Source organism: Eublepharis macularius, chromosome 2, assembly GCF_028583425.1.
Source record: "Eublepharis macularius isolate TG4126 chromosome 2, MPM_Emac_v1.0, whole genome shotgun sequence".
In the NCBI taxonomy this organism is placed as follows: domain Eukaryota; kingdom Metazoa; phylum Chordata; class Lepidosauria; order Squamata; family Eublepharidae; genus Eublepharis; species Eublepharis macularius.
The window spans coordinates 131691146-131705395 of record NC_072791.1 but is presented as its reverse complement, the minus strand read 5'-3'; the positions used below and the strand labels follow the sequence as shown (position 1 = coordinate 131705395).

At 39.9% G+C, this 14250-nt stretch overlaps 1 protein-coding gene across 6 annotated transcripts in view; it reads right to left on the bottom strand.

The window, feature by feature from the left end:
• NAP1L4 (nucleosome assembly protein 1 like 4) overlaps positions 1–14250 on the bottom strand; it is an 80050-nt gene that overhangs the window by 25904 nt on the left and 39896 nt on the right. For 5 of the 6 annotated variants that reach the window (XR_008596535.1, XM_054971692.1, XM_054971689.1 and 2 more), the window contains exons 11-14: positions 6392–6414; positions 5409–5528; positions 4042–4071; positions 475–531 (exon numbers count right to left, since the gene is read on the bottom strand). Coding sequence is in view for 4 of the 6 variants with exons in the window: in XM_054971692.1 (XP_054827667.1) it covers positions 475–531; positions 4042–4071; positions 5409–5528; positions 6392–6414 (230 nt within the window). In the remaining 2 variants the exon portion in view is untranslated. Of the gene's footprint in view, positions 1–474; positions 532–4041; positions 4072–5408; positions 5529–6391; positions 8336–14250 lie in introns of those variants that run through there. The other variant, XR_008596536.1, reaches the window with a different exon arrangement.

Here is a 14250-nt window from a genome sequence, read left to right as displayed (position 1 = left end):
GCCACTTGACACATGACACACATTTAGGAAGAAATCATGTGCTTTGTCAAACCCTGTTAGTACCTATTTTGGTAGAATTACATGATTGGAGGTTAAAATAAGATTTCCCCCCCTTATATAGGAAAAGTGTCATTTGTGAAATAGTCCTTATAATTTAAAAAAGTCAGAGACACAGCAAAGCAAAAAGAAAAATCATGATTAAGGTAGATAAAATAGAATGCCAAAGTTTGTTATGCACGCTTTTTCCACAACAACTTCAGAGATCCTAAAATATCCCCAGACAGTACTTCAGAAGACAGTACGTATTTTATTTAGCTTATACGTGTGAAGACAGAAATTAATTACAACTGTGCCTTAATGAAGGTCAGGTACAGAAATCAACAATAATCAAACCAAATTAAAATTGTTGAAGAAAAAAAAAGATAAAATACTTGTAACAGGTATTGTAATGACCCTTGGCCTACTCAAACCAACCTTGGGTTCACTTTCTGCATCTTCTTCCTCCTCTCCTTCTTCTTCACCTTCTAATTCCTATAGTTAAATAAAAGAAATAGGAATAAAAATATATTTTGGAGTTTCAACTCATGAAGCATTTAGAACTGTAATAAATCCTGTTCTAGTGATCAGTTTCTAGTTATTAGAAGTTATTAAACTGCAGGATTCCTTAGAACTCACTATGAGATTTTCCCTTGGTACAAAGGACTGAAGATTGGTTAAAGTTCCTAAGAATGGATATTCAATCATAATTTGAGTTATAAAAATGAAATTGTAGTTTTGTTCCTCATTTATTCTACTTATGAACTCTTGTGTCTTTCCATGTCATCTAGGCATGGTTTATTAATCCTCGATTTCTTCCTCTTTCCCTTGGTAATACAGTTCTGAAATACAAGAAGCAGGGAGGAGAAATCATAGGCCTCTTCTGTTTTCTTGCTACGTAGTTACTGAAAGGCTATATTAACCAGCCAACTACTTTTAGCTAATTTAATTTTTTGTTTAAAAAAAAAATAAAAAATGATTCTTTGCTATGAGTTCTCACTATATAAAAAAATGCTACTTGCTTAGAATCTTTTACCAAATAGCACTGGAGAAAACTGTCTCTTACTGTGTTTGTATTTATAGACATCAAGAGAAATCATTTGTGGTTTGGGAGTTAACTGTCATTAACATGCTGATATGGCGGTAGACTATAGCCTTTCACACTCCCTGCCACCCAACCCAAACCTCCCTCCACAGGTTTGGGGCTTTCAGGCAGTTAAAGGCTGGGAGTCCACCACATGCTGCCTGTGTAGCAGGCAGAGAGCCCTGACCCAACACCAGGTCCCATATCTCCTCTTCCAGGCAGCCCATTCCTTCTATTTACCTCCCCTCACCCAGCTACAGCACAGGGCTGTTGGGGAAAAGGGAACTCAGAGGTTACTTTCCCTATATATACACTGTCACCAGTTAAACTAAGCCCATTTAACATGCTCATAGCATTTGTGTGTGTGTGTGTGGGGGGGGTCTTTTCCCCCCTCAGCTCATTTCAAGCTAGCCAGGGTTAAACAAAACAAAAAGGAACAAAATGCAACATGAGTGAACAGAACAGAATGTTTCAAAGGTTTGTAATCAGCTCTCTTTTTCTGCTTTCCTTCATTAGAGCCAAAAACCCTTCTCTCAGCAACAACCCAAAAGCCTCCTTTTCCCTCCAATGGATGCTAACTCTCATTGGTCCAACAACAACCACAGGCACCTTCCATATACAAGTAGCAACAAACAGAGAATCCTCACGGGAGCAAAAGAACCAATAAGTACAATTGAATCACACTAAATGCGCATTGCTGTACCTCATTTCAATGTAATTTCTAAACACAGGGTATAACCAAGAAATATCAAAGTCTTTTTATGCTGACACTCATGCATTATAACGGTTCTGATGTACAGAGCAATGTAAATAAAGTCCGGAAAAATCCAAATGTAAAAGTCTCATGTGTCTTCTTTCACACGTTTGAAAAGAGAAAAAAACCTTTTATGTTGTGCATATGTGCTTCTTCCTTGAGATTATATGTATATCATACATGGATGAAAGCATTCAGCAGCTACACGCTCAATCTGTGACTGGCTGATGGCTCAGATTTCGTAATAATCTTCATCAGGAGCGTGGCTTGTTCATAACCATGTAGTATACAGAAATACTTATAAACAGAAATGTTGGCAACAGAACGCAGACTGCGGCGGCCGTATCTTCTCTGGCGCGTTGCCAGAGGTTCTGTTGCCAACGTTTCTGTTTATAAGTATTTCTTTATACTACATGGTTATGAACAAGCCACGCTCCTGATGAAGATTATTACGAAATCTGAGCCATCAGCCGGTCACAGATTGAGCGTGTAGCTGCTGAATGCTTTCATCCATGTATGATATACATATAATCTCAAGAAAGAAGCACATATGCACAACATTAAAGGTTTTTTTCTCTTTTCAAACGTGTGAAAGAAGACACATGAGACTTTTACATTTGGATTTTTCCGGACTTTATTTACATTGCTCTGTACATCAGAACCGTTATAATGCATGAGTGTCAGCATAAAAAGACTTTGATATTTCTTGGTTATACCCTGTGTTTAGAAATTACATTGAAATGAGGTACAGCAATGCGCATTTAGTGTGATTCAATTGTACTTATTGGTCCTTTCCCTCCCATGAGGATTCTCTGTTTGTTACAACTCTCATTGGTCCAGTATTCCACCCACTCCCATTGGCTGTCTCTCAGGAGAGGCCAAGCTGCAGCCAGTCTTGTCTGTCACAGCTGATGACACTCAGCTCTACATTTCTTCATCCAGATCTCCAAGTGATGGAGCAGAAGTCTTGAGCCATTGCCTGACTGCTGTGGTTTAATGGCTATGAGTGAACAAATGGAACCTGAATCTTGATGGGACAGAAATAATATTGCTGGGAAGTCTGAGGCTTTGAAAGGACACTGTGCTTCTCCATATCTGATGGGACTGAGCTGACCCCTGATGACTTGGTTAAGAGCCTGGCAGTTATACTCACTAGGGAACCAAGTTACTGCAGCTGCATCTTCATTTAGCCCAGAGGTTGGCTCTCTAACTCAACTCAGCTGATATAGCTACATGGATCCATACCACAGTGATCTCAAGACTACTGTAATGCACTCTATATGCATCTGCCCTTGAAGTCAAGCTGGAAACTCCAGCTGGTACAGAGTATCGTGGCTTGATTACTATTAGGAGCTTGGAAAGGCATGCATATTAATATCTGCTCTCCAGATATACCTATCAGTTACCAGGTTCAGTCCAATGTCCTGGTTATCACATACAAAATCCTTCATGACCTTGGAAAATCATTAACTCCAGGACCGCCTCGCCTGCTATGCTCTGCCACAACAGCTTCACTCATCTGAGCAAAAAATTCTGAAGTTGCCACGAGGCAAATGGGCAAGATTGTGTTTTCTTTGTCATGCTCCCCTTCTTGAGGAATGGCTTACCCAGGAGGCCAGAAGGGTTCCCACAATTTTGTCATTCTGCAAACTGTAAAATCAGATTGCTCAAAAGGGCTTTTTTAAAAAAAAGAACAGGTCTAGTATAATAGAAAGGTTCTGGAAAATGCTTGTATTAAGGAATAGGATTATAGCCTAGGCTACTGTTTATTATATGTATTTCTTGCTCTTACAGCGTTGTTTTTTATTTTTATAATTCCATCTTATGCGTTGTTTTACATGCTGCGCCTGATACCTTTTTCATTTTTCCTAATCTTGTAATCTTAGTTGCATTACATTGCTTACTGGATCTCATGCTATTAGACTGCATTGTTTTACAACATGTAATCCATCATGAATATCAGGTGAGCTATAAAGTAAATAAAATTTCAGAACAAACATTTTGTATGGTGCCCAGTCTTAATCCACACTCCTAAAGGGGCCAACTTGTTAAGAATGCAACATAGCCTGAAGTTCACTGATTTTTCAGCAGGCTGTGCTCTTCAGAAAACTCATTTGACCAGTCTTGCTTGCAAAAATAAAACTTGGTTAAGTGTTCTAATACTCACCTCTTCTTCTCCTTCCTCTCCTTCTTCAAACTAAGAGAAAAGAATTTCTTTAGGTCCGATTACACACTTAAAATATTAGCATTTATATGAATATATGCATTTTATGTTGTTTCTTTGTACTCTTTATGGTTTCAAGATCTCAACTACACAGAAATACTTTTATATACACACTGCTGAAGCACTGAAATATATAGTTGGACCCAATGCTATTCCCTGCCAACAGATAGTCACTTTCACCAGCACAGGAAGAGGTGTATTTTAAAAGTAACCTTCTCCCACTACAACACATTCAGCACTGTTCCTAGGGTGTCCCCAGAACCCTAGAGGCTGTGGTGTTTTGCAGTGTAGCACAGCTCTGTTCTGCAAACAGACCTCCGATGATACCAGATTGTATACAAAGTTTCTATACTTCATCAACTGCATTTTATGAATTAACCAAAGCCTACCTTCTCCATGTTTTATTTAATTTAATGAGGCTTGAGAAAGAGGGTATATGCGCATACTTGGTTTCAGGAAGCCACAACTGAGTAGCAAATAAAATCCTATATGTTTACAAAACAGATCTAGTTATGTTATGTGTAATCCACCTTGGGTCTCAGTGAGAAAGGTGACTATAAATGACATAAATAAAATAAATTTGATAAAAGATAGGATAACAACCAATGGTTAATCTGAATTGCTTCATTTGTTTAACACGGAATTAAAGAGAATAACAGACGTAAATCAGGGCTGTTTAAAAGCTAACCTTTCTGTAGAATTCCCACAATTATACAGCTGTCCAAAATCTGGAGTATTAATATAACTCACTCCATCTCTATTTGTTCTTTAGGACTTGATAAGAAGGCATCTATGTAAACACGGGAAAGAGCTCACAGGATATGGTTGCCTTAAAGCTGGAGTGGCATAATGACTAAGGGACTGAGCTGTGAGATCTCTAGTTCATATCTCATCTCAGCCTTTGCTAGGTTCAATAGCGAGCATTATTTTTTCAGCTTCCTCTCCTTCTGTATAGTACATAGACAATACTGACTTATTTTACAAGGTTGCTCTAAAGATTACCAAGATATGGAGCTTGGAACGCTGTTAAATCCTAAGTATTATGATTAAGATGAAAGCAAGTGAGTCCTCTGAATTTTCATGGCATAAAGTCTAATTCCCTCCATCACCTAAAATACAAAGCAAGCCCAAAATACAATGGGAGAATCAATTATCCAGTTAGAACTCAACCATTTGTGAATAAAAACTATGTTGTCATTAAGAAAACATCAAATCCTCTTTTATATTAACACAAATTTACCATTACTAGAAATAAAAAGAGAAGTTTTAGTCATCTAATGGTTAGTTAAGGAAATTTTAAGTATACCTACATTATCATCATCTTCTATAGCTTCCCCTGTGAAATAGAGTACAGCACGAGGCACTATTCTTTCACGGAAGAAGTGCCCAACTTCAAAGTCTATAGCTAAAGTACACTCTGAATCTTCATCCTGTGGAGTTAAGAGCAAGAAGCATAGAAAATTACTACAAGGGAATGTTAAACTAGCGCTCTGAAGCTTAAGTCTTCATAAGGCCATAAGTTTGTATCTACATTTCCTTAAATGATTCAAGACCAACTCAAACAGAATTTGGAGGCAAAGCATAAAGACAAAATTAAGCTTTTATTAGCACTGGACAGACCAAATGTTTAAGTCTTCAGTTAATTAAAAAAAAAAACCTGTAGTTTTAAGATTTTCATATTACAAAACAACTTGATCCTCAATTCCAGCTTTCCCTTTCACACACACTCCAACCAGTACAGCTGTCTCAAAAAAGGAGAGAAGGGGGAGGGGGGAGTATGTTTTTAAAAAGTACAATATGATTACATCAACTACAGTCTATAGTAGTTTAATATAGTTCCAGATGTGCTAACCAAACAGTCAAATTTTAATCCTGCACCTCAACTATTAAAGGTTAACTTTTCTTTTACTGCCAAGTCTTGCATCTCTTCTATATATACATATCATAATGTTGGAGTGACCTTCATCTTTCAAGAATGAGACATTACCAAAAACTTTTCTAATAAAAAACTGTATGCATGCATTCCCATATGTGGGACTGTCTCTGCCAGCATGCAGCACTGGCTCAGAAACTAAAGAGTACAAATACTGTAGGCATAAGAGCATCTCAGACATTCTGGTACCAAATGGCACCCCAATGGGATGTTATACACAAAACCAAATAAATAAATGAAATCAACAATCAAGCTGATGTCCTTTAATGACATACTCCCCCCAAACTGCTACTTGAGGCAGTCCATCTTAACCTGCCTAATGGTAAAGGCTGAAAATGGATATATTTTTAAAAAACTTACCAGTGTTTCTCCATCACCTGAAACTAAAAGAGAGAGAGAGAGATTAAACAGCCAGTCCCAATTCACCAGCAAGTTCTAGTGTGAAAACCATGTGAATAGTCTAACACCTGGAACATTTTTACAATGCAATTCTAAGAAGAGTTACTCTAGTCTGAGCCCAGTGTTAGCCGTATGTGAGTATTGATGCTTTGGGAGAGCTACAGTATCTCCATTTTCAAATAATCTACTTTCATTTATTTGCTCAAAGGTGTATTAAAATTAAAATGTGCTAACTATCATTCTGATGTGACCATTAAAGTCCTCAACAGATCAGGTCCAAAATACCTGAAACATCACCTCTATCAGATGAACAGACGGCTTTCCAAAATTGTCCAGGGAGTGATGCTTTTTCTGAGGTTTGATTAGTGGGGACTTGCAGCAGGTTCCTTGTTTGCCTTCCTTGAACTATGAACTACCATTGGAAAAATCTGTGGGCCCATAATTACAGGCCCCAAAACACTAAAGAGACATGTTCCAGATTATTTTTTTCAATCAAATTGGATTTTATTGGTATTTTAAGTATTGTGGTAAATGTTTACTGTGAGATGCTTTTAATGTATATAGATGGGGAAAGTGGTACGTAAATGTTCTAAATAAATACAAATGTAACTATACAGTGGCGTTGACCTACAAGATTAAACCACAGAAAGGTCCATACAACTTGGCTCTAGCTACAGAACTGTGGATTTTAGTATGAATGAACATGCCAACACTGATTCCTGACAGAGAATAATTTCAGCATTATTTTTTTTTAAATCCCAAGCTTGTGTGATTAGCTTCCTGGAATTAGCTTGGACACATTAATTTGTAGGTTACTTCAGTGAAACTGCAAGTTTTTCCCCTTCTCAAGAGATAAGATACCAGATGAGAGAACTAATCCCTTCACCTGAACTGTTTAAAAAGCTTTTAAATCACCAAACTGCTTTTGAGCTGAAAAAGCCAGTAACCAGTGGAGTCTAGCCATCATTTGCTGCCACGTTAAAATGTTCCAGACTGGATCATGCCTAAAAAGATCAGTCTTAGTTGAACAGTTTACTCAGCTCCATCATCACGGGTTCACAAACTGCCCCTTTCACTATACCCTTTCACAAAACTGACACCTCTGGAACTCCAAAGGCATAACATATTCTTTACTATTTACCTGAATACGATTTATGGAAAACATGGTAAGGTGTTTCTTTCCAGTAGTGCATAGAACAAGGTTTGCTACAGAAGATTTGGAAGTTTTAATTTACAGAGCAAAAATTCTAGTTACATGCATCACATTTTTTCAGTTTTGTTTGGTTGCTGTTGTTAACACTGACTGAAAAAATAGGGTTGCACTTATCTGTAACAGTTCTCCACTGAGGTCTTCTGTGCAGGCGCACATGGGACTGTACATGTGCTGTGCATGCCTGCCAATTGGTAGGTTCTACAGTTAAAATTCCTCTATGGGGCATCTGCCCCTTCCCAAAGCGCATGTACAACTTGTTTCCTGCCAAAACATACTGCTTTCTGAGAGGAGCAACGGCCCCAACCCTGAGTTCCTCCTTAGCCACCAGACTCTCCAGGTAAGTAGTGAAGAGCATACGGTGGGGAAAGGAGGAATAGTATGTGCACCTGCATAGAACACTTCAATGAACAAGAGTTACAGGTAAGCGCAACCCACGGCTGCTTCTCTCTTGTTATGCACATCTAGGATGTAGTGCCTGATGAATGTATCAGCTGAAGTCCATGTTGCAGCTCTACAGATGTCTTGTAGAGACACACCTTTGAGCAGGGCTGCTGAAGACACCTGTGACCTGGTGGAATGGGCATGAACTCCCAGTGGACAAGGTAAGTCAGTTTGTTGAGAATACAACTTAATAGCTTGAACTACTCATCTAACAATGGCTTGGGAAGTGGACTTATCATCTTTATTTGTGCCTGCATGAGAAACAAAAAGTTAGACATTGAATCTAAACGATGCTGTACCGTTTAAATGAACGAGTATAGGTCGCTGTGCGTATGGGGTCTCTGCTTTGGATGTAAGAGAAAGATACAGGCAGTATTAATTCTTGTAACTTGTGACATTTGGAAACTACCTTTCGTAAGAATTCCAAGCTAGGTCCTTAGCACCACTTTTTATGTATTGATCTTTAGGAAAGAGGAACCCATGCATAGTGCCGCTAATTCACTTAATCTCCTGCCAGAGGTAATAGCTACCAGGAATGCTACTTTAATTGAAAGGAGTTTTAAGGGACAAGTGGCCAGTGGTTCAAATGGTTTAATCATCAATGTCACTAATACCAGTTGCAATGACCAGAGAGGTGCTATTCAAGCTGCTGGGGGAAACATGTTCTGAAGACCTTTCAGGAATAGTTCAGATGTATAATGTGAGAAAACTCACATTAAGGCAGATATACCTTGATGGAAGACAAAGAAAACCCAGCATGTTTAAGGCTCAAAAGGTATTCCAGAACAGAGACTAACGGGCATATATATGGATCAAGGTCTCTCCTACTGGACCAACCTACAAATTTATCCCGTTTATGGGCATAGATCTCCCAGTATCAGGTTTTCTAGCATTCAATATAACTTCTGTACTCCTGAAGGAGAACACCCAGTGCAGAATTAGCCATGCCGTCAGTCTGAGTGTTGGAATTTGCCCTTGGCCAGTAGAAACAATCTGTGAAATCATGCTTGACATGGCCAGAATGGTGTTATTACTATACACTCTGTCTTTTCCATCTTTACTTTGCCGATGGTGCGAAATATGAGGGGTATGGGTGGGAAGGCATAGAACAGGTACCTCTGCCAAGTTAACTGAAAAGAATCTTCCAGGGACCCTGAGTCCACTCCCCCTCTGGAACAGTACAATGGAGCCTTTCTCTTCTCCTCTGTTGCAAACAGGTCTATGTCCAGGAAACCTCACTGTTGGAAAACTGGCTGTATGCATAACTTTTTCAGAGACCATTCATGAATGCAGAAACCTAGCCTGCTCAGCCTGTCTGTCATAATATTGGATGTCCCTGCAATGTGAATGGCCTGGAGTGAGACATTGTCATACTGCCCAATCCCAAACTGCCATGGATTCCAGATAAGAATCCCAGAGGCAGTGCCTCCCTACTTGTTTAAGGAGAACATTGTGGTACAGTTTCCGTAAGTATTTGGATGTGTTTGTTTTGCAAAATATCTGCAAATGAGATAAGCGTGTAACAAACTGCCCTCATTTCTAATATACTGATACGTAAACTCTTTTCACTCTTCAACCAAGTACTGAGGGTTGTGAGATGGTTACAGTGTGCACCCCTAAGCCTCCATCAAGGCACCAGTAGTAACCGTGGCTGCAATCTTTGGAGAGCCAAACTGAGCATCTTTAAATTGATGAGGATCTAGCAACCACCAGAACAGTGACTTAACTACCTTTCTGAGAAAGGAATATTTTCTATTCTAATAGTATATGGAGGAGTTGTGGACAGATAAAAACCAAAGTTGTACACCCCTCATATGCAGTCTTGCTAGGCGAATCACCACTGTAGTCATAGGCATCAGTCCAAGGAGCATTTGAATGTTTAGGGCTGATTGGAATCTACAGTTTGTTACGGATTTGACTAAGACTTTCAGTTTTTGTGCTCTCTCCAGGGAGAGAAAAGCCTTATTTAAAGAAGAGTCCAGTAAAGCACCAATAAATAGTACTTCTCTGGAGGGATTGAAGTTGCATTTTTTAAGATTAACTATTAATCCCAGGTGCTGATATGTCTCTAGTGCCAGGTTTATGTACTCCTCTATGACCTCCTTAGAATGGGCAGAAATTAACCAGTTGTCCAAATTTGGGTAAATTGAACACTCTCTAGTAGACATGGGCACAGAACGGGGAAAAATGAACCATGTGGTTCATTCATTTTCACGGAACATGAACCATGAATTAGCCAAACTTGAGCCAGTTCCGAACTAGTTCGAGGGAGCCCAGAACGGGCACCTTCACGCTCATAGCCAAACTAAACAAGACTTTCCCAATGTCCAATACCCACCAAATTTGCAGGGGACCCAGTCCTCACTGTCCTCTAAAGACCCCCCAAGTTTCAGAGAGATTGAACCCTGGGGAAGGCATGATCCATGGGTCCCTCCTTTCCTGTCATTTTCTCCTCACAGTGGCAAAAACTGGAGTGTCTGCTGGAAGCTACTTTGAGGGGCTACAAACTGACCTTCCCAATGTCCAATACCCACCAAATTGCAGGGGACATAGTCCTCACTGTCCTCTAAAGACCCCCCCCCAAGTTTCAGAGAGAATGAACCCCAGGAAAGGCATGATCCATGGGTCCCTTTTCCTGTCATTTTCTCTTTGCAGTGGCAAAAACTGGAGTGTCTGCTGGCAGGTACTTTGAGTGGCTGGCCCTTTTCCTGGCTGGATGGGCCAGAGTGGGAGCTCTCTAGTTCGCAGGGTCAGCTGCCAATCAAGCGTGGAGGCCTCAGATTGGGGGCAACCAAAAGACTGCCATCATTGCCTGGGCGATGGATTGAATGACACAAAGTGTCTGGCTTCCTGAACCAGCAATGGAAAGGAACAGTAGGAAAAGTTGTTTGTTCAGTAAAAACGCGGATCCATGGAACACGTTTCTTTGAAAACAAACCAGCCGTTCTGTTCGGAATTTTGTTCCATGGTTCGTTTCATGCCCATCTCAACCCTCTAGTTCTCAGGTGTAGTACTACAGGCATGCATTTGGTAAATACTCTCAGGGCATGAATGGTAGGACCTGATACTGATATGTGGTCTCCCCAAACTGAAATCTTAAGAACTTTCTGTGGGAAGTGTGGCTGGAGATATGAAGGTAAGCATCTTTAAGGTCCAAGACTGCAAACCAAAAATTGTGGGGTAGCAACTGCAATACCATGTTAAGTGTTACCACTCTCAATTTATATATTCTGACTAATTTATTCTAGTCCCTCAGGTCTAATATGGATTGAAACCGCCGCCCCCACCCCCCGTCCTTCTTTTGGATGAAGAAAAACCTAGAGTAACACCCCAGTATACTGTACTGCTCCCTTCTCTAGCAGCGCTGACAATTCTTTCACCAGCCTAGGTAACATATCTCAAGTAGGTTTACAAGGAAGACTCAAGAAACTGGGAATTGCTAAACTCAATTTCATAACCACTCTGTAACAGGCTCTCTTGCCTGAGTCTTAACTAAGCTTCCACTATTCCAAAGAAAAGACTGATCTTTTCTCTCGGACAGCTTCAGCAATTAGTTCAAGACCTGTCAAGCAAAGTTGGTCTTTTATCCATTTGCTTATCAGTACATTTATTTATAAAAGGTTCTTTATTGCTTTGCCGCTTCTCATCAAGGACACAGACATGAGAGTTTTATTTTATTTTATTGAAAATGTATCCTAGTTTTTTAATGAAGCAAGTAATTAGAAAATATGAGATTATTAGTATAAATGCTACAAAAACAGAATGCAGAAAGGCAATAAGAATTAACTTTGCTAACATTTCCTAATAAACTCTTAAGTTTAAAATAATCAGTTTCTATGAAATGCATAGCCTACAATGCAAAGATAAAAATCTCACCTAAATCCTCATGAGATTTCTTCCAATCAGAACCCATTATCTAGATTTGCATGTTTTATAGGTTATCTTATGTAAATATCTAAGATCTTTTCCCATAACAGCATAAATAGCATAAATATGATTGGTTTGATGCTTCATAATTTCTAGTGCATAACCTTCTAATTAGCCAAAAAATGACATTATAGCCAACTTGCAAAACAAAGCTATAAATCTGTGAGAAATGAGTTACTAGATCACTATTGGTCCGTTTTCTGATAAAAGAATATTAATCTAGGTAGAGTCCACTATTTTTAATTAGCTGTCAAAAGATGAAAGTGCATGTTTTTATTACCCAACACTCTGAAAATACACACAGACAGTTCATGCAAAGTTTAAAAGTTCACCCAGAATACAAGCCATTATTATGTATTGGCTTAATATTGATTAGTAAAATGTGCTGTAATCTATATTATCGCAACAACTCTTAATAACTTCTAGTGCCCAAACATCTGAGGTGATGGACGACCAGGCTGCGTAAAAGTGGGTTAGTCTATCACTAAAAACTATAGGTTTCTCCTGAGCTAGTCAGAATTGCTTCTGACTTAGGCTCGAATCCTTGCTTCCTGTTAATGAGACACTTTGTCTCGATTTACGAGTAGACTTACGCCTTCAATAATGCCCTTGACCAGTAGATTTTGGGAGATTGTGTAGATACTGATGCTGATAAAGATATCTGGGATAGTGACCCCTATACAGCTGCTGCCTGAAGAAAGGTCAAGAACTCAACTGCTGAGAGAGTAGTAATGCTCTGTAGGATCTTGTGGTTTGCTGATCCTTTCACTTTTGGTTTAAATATTTGTTCGTTTTTGCGGAGAATAATGTCTCTCTCTCAAATTGCAGATCTTCCACTCTGCTTCTTGTCTCAATAGGTAGAGCTGTGGATCGGAGCCATGCATACCTCCAAAGGACTATTGCCGAAGCTAGGGCCCTGGTGGTGGAATTGGCTACGTGTCTTCTGGCATTTATCTGCTGCCTGGAAAGCCTGATTGCCTCTTCTCTAATCATTATGACTATGACTTTCTGGTCCTCTGACAGCCATCTTAATCCAAAGGAAGTTCTGATAAGCCCCCACAATAGTAGCGTAATTAGCAATTTTGATGTTGAGGGCCACAGACTTACTGACTTTTTGTCCCAGGCTATCTAGCTTCTTTCCCTCTGTGTCAGCAGGCATAGAATGGTGACCTTTCCTATGTCTTGACTGCATTTCCTCTGTGACTAATGATTATGGAGGAGGATAGTTAAATAGAAAAGAACATTTGTCCTCCTTGGTCTTATAAAGTCCTTCAGCCTTCTTAGATGTAGGGGGAATAGAAACTGGTTTCTGACATAGTGTGGTCATCAAGTCCAAGAACCCCTCAATCATTGGGAACGTGATGTTGGTTGGGTTCCCAGAATAGAGATGTTGTAGTATTTTGTCCTTGAGTCATGGTTTGGAAGAAGCCACAACTATGTCTAAGTATTTTGCCATTTGGAGTATTTGCTCAGTGTACAGTCGGAAGTCATCCATGGGAGAAACAGGTTCCGTTTCTCCCAATCTTATCTGGTGACAGTTGAGATGGTAGACTTGGGCTCTGCTCTCATAAATCAGGCTCTGGATCCAAATCAGGCAGATGAAATGCCATGGATGACTTTGAAATGGAGTATTGTTGATGGTGTGCTCCAGGGCTGTGTAAGATCAGATGTGGGGCCTACAGATTCTGCTCTGTATGGCGCGCCACAGTCACCTCCCAAAGGCAGAGGTGCTCCATGATAGCACACTGGACATTTATGTGCATCGTAGCTTTGATGTGAGATTTTTTCGTGCCCTCTAAGGGCCATGTAAGAGGGTTCTTGGGGCAATTTCCCTTCCTCTTCTGAGGAGTAAATCGAGCAAGAGCCTGTATATGAGAAGAAGGGGTATGTGAAGTCTCCACTACTTCCAGATTCCTGATCTCCAAGTCTATAACCTGCATCCTGTGAGAATCCTCTTATGTTTGGAGTGCTTTTATTTAGACTTGGTTTTCTTTCTGGGTGGCTCCAGAGTTTCTGAAGTTGGCACTTCAGTTCCCTCAGACCCATGCTCTATATGGCTAGGAGCCGAGAGCAGGTCTGTAAAGGCAGGTGTCATGGACCGGCTTCAGACCTTCCGATGTAAAAACACTAGAGATTCGGAAGTTGTTGAATCCAACAAGCTGTCAAAGCTTATAGTGGTTGAAGCTCAGTGGTGTTATCGAATCCAAGATGTTGCTGGAGGTCTCAGAGTGCCCAAGGC